Source organism: Lacerta agilis, chromosome 1 (assembly GCF_009819535.1).
Source record: "Lacerta agilis isolate rLacAgi1 chromosome 1, rLacAgi1.pri, whole genome shotgun sequence".
Lineage (NCBI taxonomy): Eukaryota > Metazoa > Chordata > Lepidosauria > Squamata > Lacertidae > Lacerta > Lacerta agilis.
This window is the reverse complement of record NC_046312.1, coordinates 73,300,969-73,317,889: the sequence shown is the minus strand read 5'-3', so window position 1 is coordinate 73,317,889 and position 16,921 is coordinate 73,300,969. Positions and strand designations below refer to the sequence as shown.

Below are 16,921 nucleotides of genomic sequence, written 5' to 3'. Positions count from 1 at the left end.
GATTAAAGGGTATCATATCTATATTTTTCTAGTTCATCAGTATCAGTCTCTTGGCCCCCATCAGGGCATGCAAAGTCCATTTTCGTTGTCCCGTTGATAATTTCCACACTGCAGGTATATAGTTCAATTGAATATTTTACCCTGAAAGATTTAACTTTTCCCGCACAATCATTGTTACACAGTCCAGCACTTTCTCACAAAACGTAATAAGTATAGAACACAGTACAAACATATGTTTCAGGGAGGCATTGTCCTTGCCACATCTCCAACACTGAGCTATCTTAGCTAACCCTTATTTTTATACAACCATAAAGGAGTCCCATAAACTCAAAATATTATTTTCTGTTGTACATAAGTCTTAATTTTAAATCCAGTGACACCTTGGGTGTGTATTGAGGCTAAAACATTTCCCCACTGTCTGGGAAAGCTGGTAACATTGCAAGCTTGTAGCATTAGTTGCAGCTTGTAACATTAGGGTGCCTGGTGCGCTTTCATCTTCAGCTGCTGTGTTCATGTGCTGTTATTTGAACATGGGGGATCCTTGGGGAAATGGCTTGACCAGGAGACATGAGAGATCAAATCTGGGGCTAACAGGAATATCCTCTGTCTTTGGATCAGCTTGCCAAGAGAGCAATTCGTGGGTTACAAGGGTGAGAGAACTGCCTGTGATTCCCAAGCAAGGCCTCCCTCACTACAGAAAGCACAGCATTAAATGAGGCCCAAAGTGACTTTACTCTTGTGATTTATTGCGTTGCCACAGGATGGTTGCCCAAGACTTTGAAGCATCCAGAGGTCAAAAATAGGCACATCCAGTTAACTTGCAAATATAAAGATAGTGACGACGTCCTCAGTAAGCGGATAAAAGCTGACAACCCAGTGCTGGTCTGTCATTCAAGCACTGGCCCAAATTACTTTGAAATGAAAGCATTTAAAGGAACAATGCACATACATATCCAACATTGGTTGTTCACCTGGAAAACCATATTCTTCCTGGCACATTGGATCAGCATCTTGTTTTAAAAACACTGCCCAACCTTGGGAGATAAGCATCCCGTTAGGTGAGCCAATGGCAGGGAGAGCCAGAGCTACTTTAGTTTCCTTTGCATCGCTCTGAGGATGGTGTAGGAACACTTCAGGTAGCTGAGCTGACAGGGAATGGCGTTTTAGAGCCTGAGGGAGCTCTGTGAGGGAGGAGGAGGAGCCCCAGTTTTAGATTTCCTCAGAAGGCATTCCCTCTTGTGAGAAAAGAAGTAAAAACTCCACACAGCACTAAGAGGAGCCTGCATGGAAGAGCAGGGAGAACAGCTAAAGGAGTCAGGATTGGCTGGCTGTGACATCATCAAGCAGCACAGCGATTGGTCCAGCTTCTGTTTGTGTGAGTGTGTTGGCTTTTCCCTTCTGGTTTTGCAGTGCTGACAAATAAAAGTATGATTACAGGAAAGGCCCCATGGCAAACCTGATTAGGCTTCAGTGGTAATAAATAATGCCAATTATTCCATAGGGAAGGGAGAACATTGAGAGGAATTTCCCTCTGGTAATGAGTTGCAGGATTCTGTTTTCATCTTATTTTTATTTGGGTTATGAGAGGTTATTAGGGGGGGAGCACTTGGAGAGGGTGATACAGGATTTTGCATGAATATTGATAAATGACAATTACTTGAGCCTCTTCCCTTTCCATCGCCTGAGGCCATGTCTGCTGAGATATACAGGCGGGACTCGTCGTAATCTTTGTGTATGTGTTCATGTGGGGGCAAAAGAAAAAGGAATAAGAGCTTTGTTTGCATCCTTCGCACTAAAAGGAGAGGACTGATTTAGAAGCCATATGTCAGGGTACTACAGCAGCAAAACGAAAAGAGCTGCTTTTGATTCTGCAAGCTGTGACTTGTTGTAAAACGCCACTGTGTATGCACATACCTTTTATTAAAAGAGAATTGAGACTTTTGAGTCAAAAACTCTAAGATGTTCACAAAATGTTAAGCATCATTTAGAAACAGACTTAAGGCAGTTCCACTACGTGGAACAAAGGCCAGTCTCCATGCAACACAAGGAACTTGGCTTCACCACAACCACCGCCACCCTTCCAACGTTCTACAGACATTTATCAATTGACTACCACTACAAGATGGTTTCTCTCATTGAGACCACATCATCTGCTCAGAACATCACAGATCAGTAGGCTATGGAAGCAGGCTATGGAAGCAGAAAACATCTTTTTTTTGTTATCTTTATTTATTTTTATTGTATTATTTCCCCTGAATGGTTTACAAGAAATCTTAAAATTATCAGAAAACCCCCCAGTTAAAAACAAGTAATTTAAAACATTTAAAAGATAATTAAAATGAACTGTAAAAGATTAAAGCACATCAACATCTATGTGTCTGGGTAGACCTACCTAAACAAAAATGTTTTAAGCAGGTGCTCAAAGGAGTACAGGGAAGGCACTTGCCTGGTCTCAACAGACAGGGAGCTCCGAAGTGTAGGTGCTGCCGCACAAAGACATCAATCTCAGGGTCATGGGTTTGAGCCCCACCTTAGGCAAGAGGACTCCTGCATTGCAGAGGGTTGGACTAGATGACCCTTGTGGTCCCTTCCAACTCTATAATTCTAGGATTCTGTGATCCCTATATTCCTTTTAAGACTTCTGCCTGACTTCTTGGAGAGATAATTAAAGAAGGCTTCTGGTCGGAGTAGACAGGGGCAGGATAGATGGACCATTAGTCTGATTCAAAATAAAATCAAACTTTGTATCGTATTGCAGGAGTACTCATAGATCCATTTGTGCAATTTGATTATATACTGTGATGTGTGCAATGCAGGAAAAAGCCTCCACTTTCTGGACTATGCACCTTAAGATTTCATGATCAGGGAGTTTTTTTGCTCCCCCCATATTTGCACTCCATACATACATACATACCCACATACTTACAGAAATATCCTTTTAGGAGCCTTGCTTCAGGAAGCGTCTGCAAATCTACTATCTTCAGAAGGGCTGTAGCCTTTGTTAGCTGCGATTCTAAATGGGGCTTGAACAACATTTCTGATATGCCACAGTTCTTCCTCTTTCATCTTCCCTGTTGGCATACGTGGCTGTGTATGAAGCACTTTCCCTCACTCCTTCACCAAAGCCACTGCCTTATTTAATCCTCCTTTCCAGCCAATGTGTAGAAAGCCCCAGGGGCATTTCAGTCTCTAGAACAATGAAAGGGTATTGTGTCCTCTTTCACCTACAGAAGGAGGAGGTGACACCGATCATGTAAGTCAGACATAGAACCAGAGAGATCAGCTGGAAAGGAACCAAATGAAGTTCATTTACCCTGCAATGTTCCATTAAATGCTGAGCAATTAGCACATGTTGTGGGGTTTTGCTTTTGTTTTCTTTCACTTTAGCACAAGGGGGTTCTTTTTCCATATTAATTAGATCATCCAGGCTGTTGGACTCTTAAAGAAATTGCATCTAACATCCATTGCTCCACTAATCCCTCTGCCTTTTATGTTGGTTTTTAGCAAATGAAGACTGGGGAACAATGTAGATGTTTTTAATAATAATAATAATAATAATAATAATAATAGTTCTGCTTTGAGCTGAACGTACCTCAGCACATGTCTGCATTACTAGTTTGTCATGGGCAAATGATTATCTGAGGCATCAGCAGAACATATTTGAGCTGTGCCATCTACTGTGACAATATATGAAAATCAGTACTGTGTATTGTTACTTGAATGAAATTGCTCCAAACATTCCTCACTACAGAAATGTATGTGCACAGAAAAACCATAAATCTGACATCATGCTTGTCACGTGATATGCCCTTGTGATCTTCAATATCTGCTCCCCCTTTCCCAAAAGTAAGGCTTTGAAGCCTCTGAATACCAGTTTCTGGGGATCACAGGTGGGCAGAGTACTGTTGCACTCAGGTCCTGCTTATGGGTTTCCTACAGGCATCTGGTCGGCCACTGTGAAAACAGGATGCTGGACTAGATGGGCCACTGACATGCCCCAAGAGGCTCTTCCTATGATCCTAGCACAGGTGGGGAAGCCATATGGAACCCCCACATCATTTTATGCAGCCCTCAGCAAAACAAAAAGGAAAGGGGGGGAAGCTGCCCCATTTTTCTGTCCCATCTCTATTCCTTCCTTCCTGTTCATTTCCTCCTTGTTCCCCCCACCCTCACATTGTCTGTGTAGTTTCAGAACAACTGGAGGGGGCAGCCATGTAGCAGAATTTGGGATGGTGTTGCTGCAAGTCCGCAGCAGTTAGCCTGAAATAATTTATCTGATAAAAAGAAATGGATGACTTTAAAAAAACACAATTTGATGGGTTTTTGGGGGGGGATTTCTGGGAAGAAATCCGAGGAAGCCATTACTGACACCAACTTGAATAAAATATGGGGGCACCCACTCACACTTCTCCCTGCATCCCTACACTTCTATGGAGTACACCTTCCTCCATAGCTGTCAACTTTTCCCTTTTCTTGCGAGGAATCCTATTCAGAATAAGGGAATTTCCCTTTAAAAAAGGGGAAAGTTGACAGCTATGCCTTCCTCTGCTGTGTACAACTGGGCCCAGAGCAACTGGGCACAAGCAGCTGCCACATGGACGGGCTGCCACAGCCCGTCCGTGCGGCAGCTGCTCGCACGGCAACTCGCAAGGCTGCTGGGCGCGAAGTAGAGAGTTGCCGCACAAGCAGCCACCACATGGAAGTGGTGCCAGGTGGCGGCTTGGGAGTCGCGGGGGGTGGCGGCGCCAAGTGTCACCCCCCTCCAGGCTGGAACAGGGGGCGTGCCGCTCTCAACGCCCCCACCTTGCTACGCCACTGCTGCCTGCCCTTCCTCAGCTGCCCTGCTTGGAAATGGCACTGAAAGCTGGAAGAGAAGCTAGGAAAAGAGGGTGGCATCCAACTGTGGAGGAGGTGGCTGCCCAAGAGAGGGAGGAAGATGCCAACTTGCAGAAAATATTGGGCAGGCCCTTTCCCCCTAAATATTTTAGGGGGGCAATTGGCACCTATGGAAGCCAGTGTGAAATTAGTTAATTTTTGTCTCTGGCTCTGATGGTCACTGGCTCTGGCTCTGGCTCTGCCCACCAAAGGATTACCTCTGAGGAAATGTGACTTCTGGCAGTTACACACCCCTGTTTTTAAGTTGTTTTTGTCTCTCCTTTTTGTTCATGTGCACAAATTCATTAAATAGTCTTTTTTTACCCCAATAATTTCCGCAATGTAGAAAAATAAATAAACATTCTTATTTTTTAGAAGGCAGTGTTGCTAGACAGATATAAATTTCACCCTGAGAGGATGAGGAACCTCACAGGAATGTTCTCAAGGGATGACTAGCAACTCCTCATTATTCTGAGCTACATTTTTGTTAAGCTTCTATTTTCATGTCCAAGTGTGCAAGTTTAATCAAACTGGGATGGGCTAACTCAGGCACTGCGAAGCTCCCTGTAGACTTTTAAAAAATCACTAGGACTTTTTCACAGCTCACTCCAAGATTTCCAGGACTTACGACAAAAAGGGGTATTGGTACTGAGCCTGCTGTGGAAACCACATTGAAAAGCTGAAGTGTGTTTTGACTATTCCAAACCAAAAGTCAAATAAATAAGTCAGTCATACTCTTTATAATAATCCTCTTACCTGGAAAGAGTGGGGTCAATGTTCTGTGACAACCTATTGGGTCCCAACCTCAAGAATCCTAGTAATCAAAGTTATCAAAGGCTGCTAGATGACCTGCCAGGAGCAATGGGATGCAGTTACTATGAGCGAACTCATGACCAGCAAGTTCAGAGCTCGTCCACACTTTGTTTGTCCCCTGCCTAGAAAGCATGGGTCTGAGAGTTTTTCACTTGACCTGTGCTTTCTAGGCATGGGTCCAAGCAGTTTTCCATTTGTCCTGCTGGTTTCGCTGGGTAAACTCTCTCTTTACTGCTGAATTTGAGCAAATGTCAGTCTGCAGAAAACCCAACTGACGTTTGCTCTGATTCAGCAGTAAGGAGTAGGTTTCCTCTGGGGGGCAGCAAGAGAAATGGAAGTGTAGGCAACCTTTAAGTTCAAAGTGAGAAAGGCAACATCCAACTGATCCTGGAGCTGCAGAGCGACCAGCCACTCAACTATCATTCCCTGAAAAGAAAAGCTGGGAATAGTGCTCATAGTGAATAGTCAGCACCAAGGGTCTGAATGATTATGTATTTGAGATGGGTGGTGTTGGAAGGGGCACTGATAATGGTAGCAATCTTCCTCGTTTTCTTTTCATCAGCTAGAGTGGGCATAGATCATGCTGTCATCACCTGGTCGCTGTTATCAGCAAGCCAAATCCATCAACATCCTGAAATGCTACTTTTGATTTGATTTGCACTCTGTGGTTCAACAAATGGAGAGAACTCTTGGTGTCCAGTGCTGCCCAGGTTTGGTTTCCTTTGGAATGATGTCAAGGGAGACTTGCTGGCATTTTGTAATATCTGCACTTACATACACATGTACCAGGTGGAGCATAGGTGGAGGCTCACAACAGACATCCCAAAATCTGATAGAGAGAAGCTAAGCCTTGATTCCCAATGAAGGTCTCTCCTTCCAAAAGAGCCCAGGAGATTGGATCAGTCTCCTTAAGAAAGGGAAGGTTCTTGGCTACTCTTCCAGGACCATTGAGAAAATCCTCAGCAAACCAACAGGTTCTATTAACCCTTCTCCTGTACAGTCTTACAATTGAGAATCACAAGACGGGAAAGTACTCTAATAGGATATCTATCCCAATCCCATAACTCTTTTCAAAAGTATCATCTTCCCATCCCATTTCTCTCTCTCTCTCTCTCTCTCTCTCTATATATATATATATATATATATATATAATAACAGAAAGAAGTGTCACAGGAAGTAACCCTTGAGTCTTGTTTTCTCCCAGGCCAATGAGATCAATTGGAAGCAATTACAGAGCAAATGAGCCTCATAGTTTGCCAGGTGGCTTTTGCCTGAGGACTGGGGACTGCTCTCTGTCTTAACCCATGACCTGCTCCTCTCTTCACAGCCACAGGGATTTAAAACCAGAAAACCTATTGCTGGATGAAAAGAATAACATCCGGATAGCAGACTTTGGGATGGCGTCACTGCAAGTCGGCGACAGTTTGCTTGAAACAAGTTGCGGGTAAGTTGCAACGAGGCCCTAAAGCAGAGGTGGCTAGCCAGTCAGTGATTACTAGTCCTGATGACCAAATCAGAGTTCCAGGTTCAGAGGTGGCATGGAAGGGGGCTATTGCCCTCCTGTGCTGTTGGTGGGCTGCCCAGAGGCATGTGGGTGGTTGCTGTGGGAAACAGGACACTAGTCTATGTGGACGTTTGGTCTTATCCAGCAGGACTTTCCTTATGCTATATTCATCCCTTTCCATCTTTAGAAGACTCTGTAGTATTGTGGTCGGGGGGGGGGGGGAGGCCAGGATGTAGATGGGCTCCTGGTAGTTCAGGGTACATTGTCTACACAAAAGCAAGTATCCAGTATGTACTTCCTAGTGCAACACAGAGGTTAATTTTCCTAACCGAAATGAAAACCACATCTCATCTTGGCAAGAAACAGCTTGGACTGTTAAGAGGTGGGATACTGATAACCCCAATCACCTATAACAAAACATCCCTTCCCCGTGCTGCTTTTTGTTAACTTAAAACAATAAGCGTCAAGCTTCCAGGCTTGGAATCTGAGGTTTTTAAATGCAAAAGTCCTGGAGAGATTTCTTTGGAATTTTTGTGCGATGGCTTCCACACGCTGTTCCACTCACAGTGGGAGAGAGTGGCATGCATTGCAGTAAATAAATGAAACTTCCTACACACGCTTACATAAGAGACCTTTTTTTTGAAAACACCCAACCAACCACCACCACAACAAGCAAATATTTGTTTTCCTTTGCAGTAAAGCCTCTGATTTCATACTGTATATATATACAACGTATTGCAGTTCAAATGTAAGCATTAAAAGCCTACAGGCATATGCATTTATGAGTTTCTATAGCAGGGGAGAAATCCCCACCCAAAACACCTAAAAATAGAAAGCAGAGCTGTTTAAATATGCTTTTAAAATCCCCAAAGACTATAATAGCCAGATTTTCCCTTGTGTTTAGACTACTATGGAGACTCAATTGCAGGTTTCCCCCGGGAATTTAGACTTGCTATTTATGGAACCTCTGTACGCTGCCACCACCTACTGGTAGTAATGAAGAACTCGACTGACCCCACTGCTGTTGTCCAGCAAGCAGCACTTTCCAAGATTTTTTCTTTCTTTCTCGTGGTTGCAAAGAGATCTGGAAAGTAAGCAGTCTGGTAGGCATCAGTGGCATACATCAGCAAATGCAGAGACTTGTAATTTGTACTACTGATATTTAACTTGCTTCTTGTAACAGCAAGCCCATAGGATGGTACAGAACTCAGGTGAGAACAGAGGCAAGAGGGCTTCCATATTTTTCTAGGGTATGTTCCTCAAATATTTACCTGGAACCAGTGCTTTTCTTCTAGAAAAAAGGTGCTAGTACTGTGTACCCTTGAGTACCACACCCCCCCCCCCAAAAAAAGCACTGCCCGGCGGAACACTCATTCAGCAGAAATGGATTCTGTTAACATACTCTTCTTTCCTCATGTCTTAATTTATGCAGAACATTTAATACCCCACCAACTGACCTTGTGGGTTCTCACAGCAGCTTACAAAATAGCGATAAAAATAAAGGCAATCTACATGTAACAACTGAAGCAACATTCATATAAACACTGAAAGACCAAAACAACAACAACAGCAGCAACAACAACAACAACAACAACAACAACAACAACAACAAAACAGCTGCACAGATCAAGCAGCAGGACCCCATATATAAAACCAATTCCAACACAGCAGCTAAAAGACCTCCTGAATAAAAAAGACCCAATGCATTTCCTGAAAAGATGGGTGGGACCTGTCTAGCAGCTCCTCAGTGAGGGTACCATCACTGAGAAGGTGCTGGTTGTAATAGCTTCTGTTCACACACAGTCTTAAGGCACGAAAGAGATCGTGTGGGAGAACCTGACCATTAGAGTATCCAGGGACATGGAAATGGAGAAGGTGACTTAAGAAGGGTCTATGAGTAAAGCAGGGGCTTCCTTGGGTTCAAAATATCCCTCAATGAGCACATAAATTGGAATGGCAGCTATGCTAACCAGCTCACGTTATCTTTCATGTAGAGGGTAATAACTATTATGTCACTGTCTTAAATTTCAACATGGCTCCTTTGGGCCAGTGAGCCCATTCAGTTTATGAGCGTTTTGGTGAGCAGAGGGTGGGAACAAGCTCATTAATTATAATCTTTGCTTGGTGTTTACCTGTCAGTCTCTTTAGTTGGTCTGTTATGCTGCTTTGGTCTCATTCTTAACTGTTAGTGTCTTGGCAATTTGGGCATCATTTGGTAATCCCTACTTTGGACATATATTGCAGCAGAACCATAGATGGTGTGATGATGATGATGATGATTATACCCCACCCATCTGGCTGGGTTTCCCCAACCACTCTGGGCAGCTTACAGCATTTATAAAACATAGTAAAATATCAAAAATTAAAAACTTTTTGATACAGGGCTGCCTTCAGGTGTCTTCTAAAATTTATGTAGATATGTAGACCACCTTGACATCTGAAAGGAGGGCGTTCCACAGGGAGGGAGCCACTACCGAGAAGGCCTTCTCCCATTTATCTCCTGAACCACATTTTAAGTCAGATTCACCATAGCAGGGATGTTGACCTTGTGGCCTCCCTACGTTGTTGGAGCGCAACTGCAGCAACTCCAACCAGCATGTCATATGGTCAGGGGTGATGGAAGCTGTAGTCCAGCAACGTTTGAAGGGCCAAAAGGTCAGCCACCCTCCATTTCATTGCTTTTCATTGCCTCTGCTCTATTCACACCTTCTTTTTCAAATGGAAGAATCTATGTAGTTCTATTGGAGCCTTCTCCCCATCCCACCCCCCTTTTATATTAAAAAAAAATCACTTCCCAATTTTAGATTGGCCTGTAGGTTCATACAAGTTAGGAGCTACCCGGCAGGTAATTTGGCAGATGGCACTGTCAGCCCAGCCTAGAATCTCAGAGGGCAAACGTGCTAATCTGTAGGTTGTGCTGGAATTCAAACCTCAGAGCCTGGAGCAGAACAAAGCCCTGTGTTGCTGCCTTAAAATGCACTAATAAAGAAATCAATGGAAAGGAAGAGACGTGAATGTAATAAACACAACACAGCAGCTCTGCGATCCCCTGCTTTGCTGATACATTTTAAGCACCATCACTAGGCCTCCTTGTGAGCTATTACACCACTTCATTAATTCTCCTGGCATGTAGCCCAGCATGGCTGATACTGGTGCCCTGCGTTGTTGTATCTGGTAAGGGAGGAGTGAGGGATGCACAGTGTCATGCCACACAATTTCAAACATGGAGGTGGGGGGGGGTGAAGGACGGAGGAGAAGTCAGAATTCTGACCAATCTTCTCCTAGGTCCCTTAGTTAAACCTGCATCAGAGCTTTTCACAGCATCAGTTTCGCCTATGCTTTGTCCTCAGTGTGGAGCCAGTGCTTGCAGACATCTTTTTTTTTTTAAGTGAATCCTGAAAGAGCTATTAAATCTTAACAGCTACATACTCCTGTGTGCTCTGAAGTTGATTTTCTGGCAGAGAGAGAAGGAGAGCGAGAAAGAGAGAAAGGAAATATGTGTTGGATAACAGTATGCGCTATTGATGGCCGCGAAAGGAATCTCCAGTTAACTTTTATTTGGTGAACTGTAGGGATCAAATTGTGTTTGATGCTGCAGCGAAGCAGATATTCTGTATTGCTGGAGTGTAAAAGTTCAAGTGTTCTGTTAAAGACTTCTCTATACAGATCAAGCCTGTCCATCCCAGTGTCCTCTTAGGGAAGGTTCCGTTAGGTCAGGGGTCTGCAACCTTTAAGACAAAAAGAGCCACTTGGACCCGTTTCCGAAGAGAGAAAAAAACTGGGAGCCGCAAAACCATTGCGGCCCACAAAAATATAAACACCCAGAAGCTCATAGCACAATTTAGACAGGTAATGAAGAGCAGGTAATGAAGGCAAAATGGCAAAATATCACGAAACGCTCCCCCCCCCAGCCAAACAACAAGCACTGTATTAAAGGAACCGTCCGAATGCCTGACGCTGCAGGGGCAAATCTAGAAGGGGAAATCCAACCCCCCAGAATGCTTCCGCCCCATGAACAGCACAAATGCAACCCTAAAGGTTTAGCAAACTTATGCAAAAGCACACAGCATGCACACTGCCCCAATCTCTATTGGCCAGCAGAGTGGCTGGGCAAGGCAGCTGAGAGGGGCTGAAGCAGGGGGCTGATCACGTCCCCCCTGCAGGCGTTGGAAAACATTCCTTCAGGATGGATAAAACCCTCCTTTCAGTCCATGGGACTCCCGCTTCTAGGGGGGCAGGGGGCTTCTGGGGGGGCGCTGCCCCCTCCTGCCCCCGTCAGTACGCCCATGCTCGGGCCCCTTTCGCCACGCTGCTTAAGGGAAGTCTCCTGCGTGCCCCTGAAACAGAGCCCGGGACTGGTCGTCCCCTGAGCTTTTTCCCGCGCCCATCTCATCCTGTTGGGCCGCCCTTAGCTGAACAGCCGGGCTTCCTTTTCCTTCCCAGACTGCCACGTGTCCTGGAGCCGGGCCCTTCCACTTTTTTAAAAGAGGGCTTCCCCCTCGCCCGCCGCCCGCCGCCCTTGGCCCAGCCCGCAGCTGCCTCCTTACCTCGTCGAGTCGTTGCGCCTTGTCGAATCGCAGCAGCCAGCAGCTCCACCAGCAGCAGCCAAACACAAGCGCCAGGACAGGCGCCAAGGAGGGAAGCTGCTGCGGTCTGCTGCTGGCACGAAACGAGGCACGCATGAGCAGCACAGCCGCTGGCAAGGTAGAGAAGTGGGTGGGCGCAGGCGGGCCAGCAGCGCGGCGCAGCGCCCCCTACATTTCGGCGCTAAACGCACCGGCCCTGGGGTTGCAGACCCCCGCGTTAGGTCATCCACCTCTGGCTGGCTTTAGAAAGGCTGCACTGTGTTGCCTTGAACATTACCTTTATGCAGTTGCTGCTTTCTTTCTTTTTTCTTTTTTTGGTGGGTTTTATTTATTTATTTACTTTTTTACATTCCATCATTCAGTTATAGCTTTTGCTGGGATTTACTCATTAGATCAGCACAGATTGTTTGCTTCTAACGCTGATGTCTATAGATAAAAACATCCCTGGAGGAAACGATAAAAAGTGCAGTCTTGATTGTTTTTTATATATCTTAGAGAAAAATGAATAGGGAAGGTGGGGAGGAGAAGCAGGCTAGCTTTCTCGTTGACATAGTTTGCCACTGCCTGATTTGACTGCACATCAAGCCTTGATCGTAATAAATCCCTCATTTCTGGAACCATCCACTGCTCACATTTTCATAGGGAGGGCAGAACAGTTTTAAACATGTGCACGCACATATATGCAACTGTGGGGAAACATTTGAGATTTGTTGGGAGAATGGCAACCCCTGAAGCTCTGCTTACTGTAGAAATCACACACCCAGGCAAGTTTCATGCTGATGAGCTGGTCCCTGAAGCACAGGGGTAATTCAGCAAGACTTTGCATTTCTCCAAGAGCCAGGGAGGACCATGAGCAAACAGCAGAGAGTGGATGGAGCTGGGGAGTTGGCACGATGCAGCTTTTATTAGTTCAGATTTCTTCATTCTCTCGCTTGCCTTTACCTTCCAGGCAAAGAAAATTCAAGGCAATTAAATGCTGGGAAGGCTCTCCCATCTGTCCCAGAGCCACTTCTCCACCGCATGATGCTTTTATGATATTGCAGATTGCTAGTTATAGCCCCCTGGTGCTTGACTGTCACCAGAGGGAAAGTCAGGATAGCTTTGTTATGATGAAGGTATCTGGCTGGGACACAGTAACTTTCTGTTTTGCCACAGACACTATGTTGACCTGGAATTAGCTGCAACTCTCCAGTGGTTTGACTTCACCCCCAAAGGTGTGCTCTTCCATTGTTTCCTGAGACAGAAGGATGCCAACAAAGCTGCAGTGGTACAGCTGGTGCAATGATGGACTTTCCTTCCTTTCGCCCCTTGCTTTCCTTAGTTAGATCACAAGCCTCTTTGGATCAGGTCCTAAGACACCTTCAAGAAGTTTGTAAATATTACCTACCGGTAACATATGACTGTGGTTTAACTGTCCCCTTCCGCACCCCCTCCAGACTCAGGAATTACTGTAATGTAACTGCCAGGGGTCCTTTACCTTTTATTCAAAACTGCATTTACTTGGGTGCTTTGGATGAGAAACATGACAGTTAAATATACTTGAAGCTGGGTTGAATGTGTAGCACATACATGCCTTGAGATAATATCTGGTCTCCTTGTTGTGGCTGTTTCACTTTTTTAAAAATTCTTAGAGTAAAGGGGCTTTGCCTGTTTGTATACATAGTTGCTCTGGAGCTACACACCATACATTGAATGCACATTATTCTCTCCCCCCCCCCCGAATCCTGGGAACTATAGTTTGTCCCTCACAGATTTAGTTTCTAGCACCCTTCACAAACTACAGTTCTCGGGATTCTTTAGGGGAAATGGTGTACTTTAAATGCTTGGTGTATTCGCAGCCTGTGTCTATGATATGTATCACTCTCTCTGCTGCAGACAGACACACAAATACATATTCATGTAAGTGGGGACTGGACTCATTTTAATCTAAGCTAATTCATAACATGATATGATAGCCATGTTCCAATATATAAAAGGATGTCATATAGAGGGGGAGAAAGGTTGTTTTCTGCTGCTCCAGAGAAGCAGACACGGGGCAATGGATTCAAACTACAGGAAAGAAGATTCCACCTAAACATTAGGAAGAACTTCCTGACAGTAAGAGGAGTTTGACAGTGGAATTTGCTGCCAAGGTGTGTGGTGGAGTCTCCTTCTTTGGAAGTCTTTAAGCGGAGGCTTGACAGCCATCTGTCAGGAATGCTTTGATGGTGTTTCCTGCTTGGCAGGGGGTTGGACTGGATGGCCCTTGTGGTCTCTTCCAACTCTATGATTCAAGTCCTGGCTATATAATGGATTCAGGTAACTGCCCTTGTAGAAGGAAAGGGGTTTTGCTTGGGGCTGTGGGATCTTGAAATGGCATACAAAGGGTCTTCTGACATAAATGCATTGTGCAAATATATACCAAGTATCTCTAACCTCTCTTGTGATATAATTACTGGTAGTTATAATTTGGATGTAAAATATAGAAAATATAGAAAATTGATGCAACAAGGTCCCGTTAAAAGATTCGCTGGCCATCAAGGCCTGAGATAAACCATCAACAGAGGAGCAAGGTGAGCTGGGGGCCTCAGCTGGACAGCTTTGTGAGGCAAACATTCTCTTAAAAAAGTAAAGACTTGAGCAGGAGAACTTCCCAGAGGCTTGTGCCTCATGTTAATTAGTATTAGAGGTGCCATTTCCCTTCCAATCGCCAAAATTCCTTAGGCCTGGAAATTGTAGAGGTGATTATTGAGGGTTTTGACATTTTCTCACTTCCTTTTTGCTCATGTTAATCTCCTGGAAATTTAACTCCTCTCCCCCACTCCTTTTTTATTTTCAGATTGCACAGTTACCACTTCTCCTGTTTTCTTATCATAGCTTGGGCGGGGAAATGAGTCCCCTGATATAAAGGAATTGCTGCGGGCAGCCAGGCTGATTGGGAAACAAGCCGTAGCACTAAGACTCTGTGCTGCTTCACACAAAATCCCTCGTCTCAAAGTCAGCAGTAACTATGATGAAGTTGACACATCTATGTGGTTTGCTTCCACCCTAAACCAAATCCTCAAAGAAGCATTCTCTACAAAATAACAATTATAAAAATGGTGTGGCTGGTGAGAGGTCCTTTACTAACTGTTTTTGTGCAGCAGTGTTTTGCATCAGTGCCTCTGTAGGGAATCCTTGCTCTCATTCAGAAGACTACGAATATATGGGAAAGAGGAAATGATTTGTTCCAGTTTTATTCTGATACAGGTGGTGGTGTAGAACTGTACCAAAAAAGCTGCATCTGCACCACCTCATGCCATTCCTTCCCCTCTCCTGACATACTGTGAACAGCTGGTAGACTCCATGCATCATTCCAAGAGAGGCTTCTGGTCAGGGCTCTATTTCTGTGTGTTTTTGTAGGGAAGTCTGCACCTCAGAGGCAGATCCTTAATTTTTTTTAACTGCTGTTGTGTTTGCCTAAGTTCACATCACTTCAGTAAAAATTAATTTATTATCTAAAACTGTAGCTGGTGGCTGGCTGCCTTTCCATCCATAGAACCATAGAGTTCTATGGTTGGAACTCTGTACTGACTCCCACCACCCCACCACCCACTATATTCCTCATTATGTTCAAGAACATTGCCTGCTCAAAGGAAACATGGAAACCTTATTTAAGAACATAAGAACAGCCTGCTGGATCAGGCCAACAGATGGGGTCTCCATATAGAAAACCCACCATGCAGATCGCACACTCTTTGATTTTCTTTTCTGATGGCTCTCTGCCTGGACCCAGCATCCTATTTTCCCAGTGGCCTGTGGGATGGAGATTTGCAAGGCATAGTTTGCAACAGAGAAGCTTTAAGCAGTAGGAAGCTGCTTAATCTGTCCCCAGCCTGCCAGTTTTCCTCTGCTGTGCTCTCTACCAGCTACTTTTCTGACCTGTGTCTGGTATGCGGTTCCACCCTGAGAGTTACAGAATGGGACCATGCCACCAAATTGTTATGCTTCATGCTCAAGCCAAGGCCTGCAGAATGGCATTTCAGAGTCCCATTGCTGACTTACAGAGTTTGCAACTGAGGGAAGACAACCTCCATCTCCCTGCAAAGAAAAAGAAAAACCCCAGAAAACAACAAACGTTCCTAATCCTCATGCCTCTTCCAATGTACCACAACAGAGGCCGCTGGCGAAAACTGCTTCTTGATCTTGCTGAGTGATATTGTTATTGAAGACACTGTGCAGATTGTAGCGTTACTGCCTGGAGATGCAGCAGAAAAGATGAGGATATGCCTAGGGGGAAGAGGCAGGGATAAAGTTGCTTAGATGCACATGCACTGAATAATTAGTGATAAGAGCCAAAGAAATATTCATGACTTTGTAGGAAGATAAATAGATTTTTGATTAAATTTGGATTTTCTTTTCTAAAGCAGTCAAAGCTGTTTGGTGATTGGCAGCATGGAGACGATTTTTCTGTGCATCCTGGTAGGCCTGAGGAACCCGTTTAGAGCTGTGAGCCAAGATAAAGCTGGAGATATACAGTTGCTGTGAATTGGCAGGAAATTTAGAGTGGATATGCCAAGAGCTCATGTTGCTGTCACAGCAGTTGAGGTGCAGCTGTTGAGTGGTCAGGTTAGCCTGATTTCTCTTTCCTATTTCCCCCTGGCCCCCTGTTTCATCTGTATAAAACATTAGCCACAGCATTTCTTTACTTCACCAGCAATTGAAAACACAAAACTCTTACTTTATTCTGTGTGGTTTAGATGACCTTTTTAAACCTCACCTAGAAGATCTAATGACTGGGATCATACCGCTGGTTGAAAGTAATTGATGGTGTGTTCCAGCAGGGACAATCCTTGCAGTGGGAGATGGTATAGGGGGAAAGAATCCATTCATAGTACAATACTAGGTTGGTGGAGCTCAGGCCAGACACAGGTGGTTTTGTCCTTGGGGCCCAAAGTAAGAATCATGCAGGACAGGGGTGGCCAACTTCCAAGAGACTGTGATCTACTCACAGAGTTAAAAACTGGCAGTGATATACCCCCTTTTGGGGGGTTCACATAAAAGTTGTTGAGCTTCTTTAGGGAAGAGAAAAGCGACATTGAGCTTTTTCTTTTTCTTTTTAGGAAGGAAAGTCCTGTTTTTGGTGGTTCATGTCATTTTAGGGGTGCAGGGCAAAGATGTTGAG

At 44.7% G+C, this 16,921-nt stretch overlaps 1 protein-coding gene across 15 annotated transcripts in view; it reads left to right on the top strand.

The window, feature by feature from the left end:
* The window catches only part of BRSK2 (BR serine/threonine kinase 2), a 395,220-nt gene that overhangs the window by 293,632 nt on the left and 84,667 nt on the right, over positions 1 to 16,921 (top strand). For all 15 annotated transcript variants that reach the window (XM_033155249.1, XM_033155259.1, XM_033155232.1 and 12 more), the window contains exon 5: positions 7,016 to 7,132. In XM_033155249.1, coding sequence (XP_033011140.1) covers positions 7,016 to 7,132 — 117 coding nt within the window. The remainder of the gene's footprint in view (positions 1 to 7,015; positions 7,133 to 16,921) is intronic.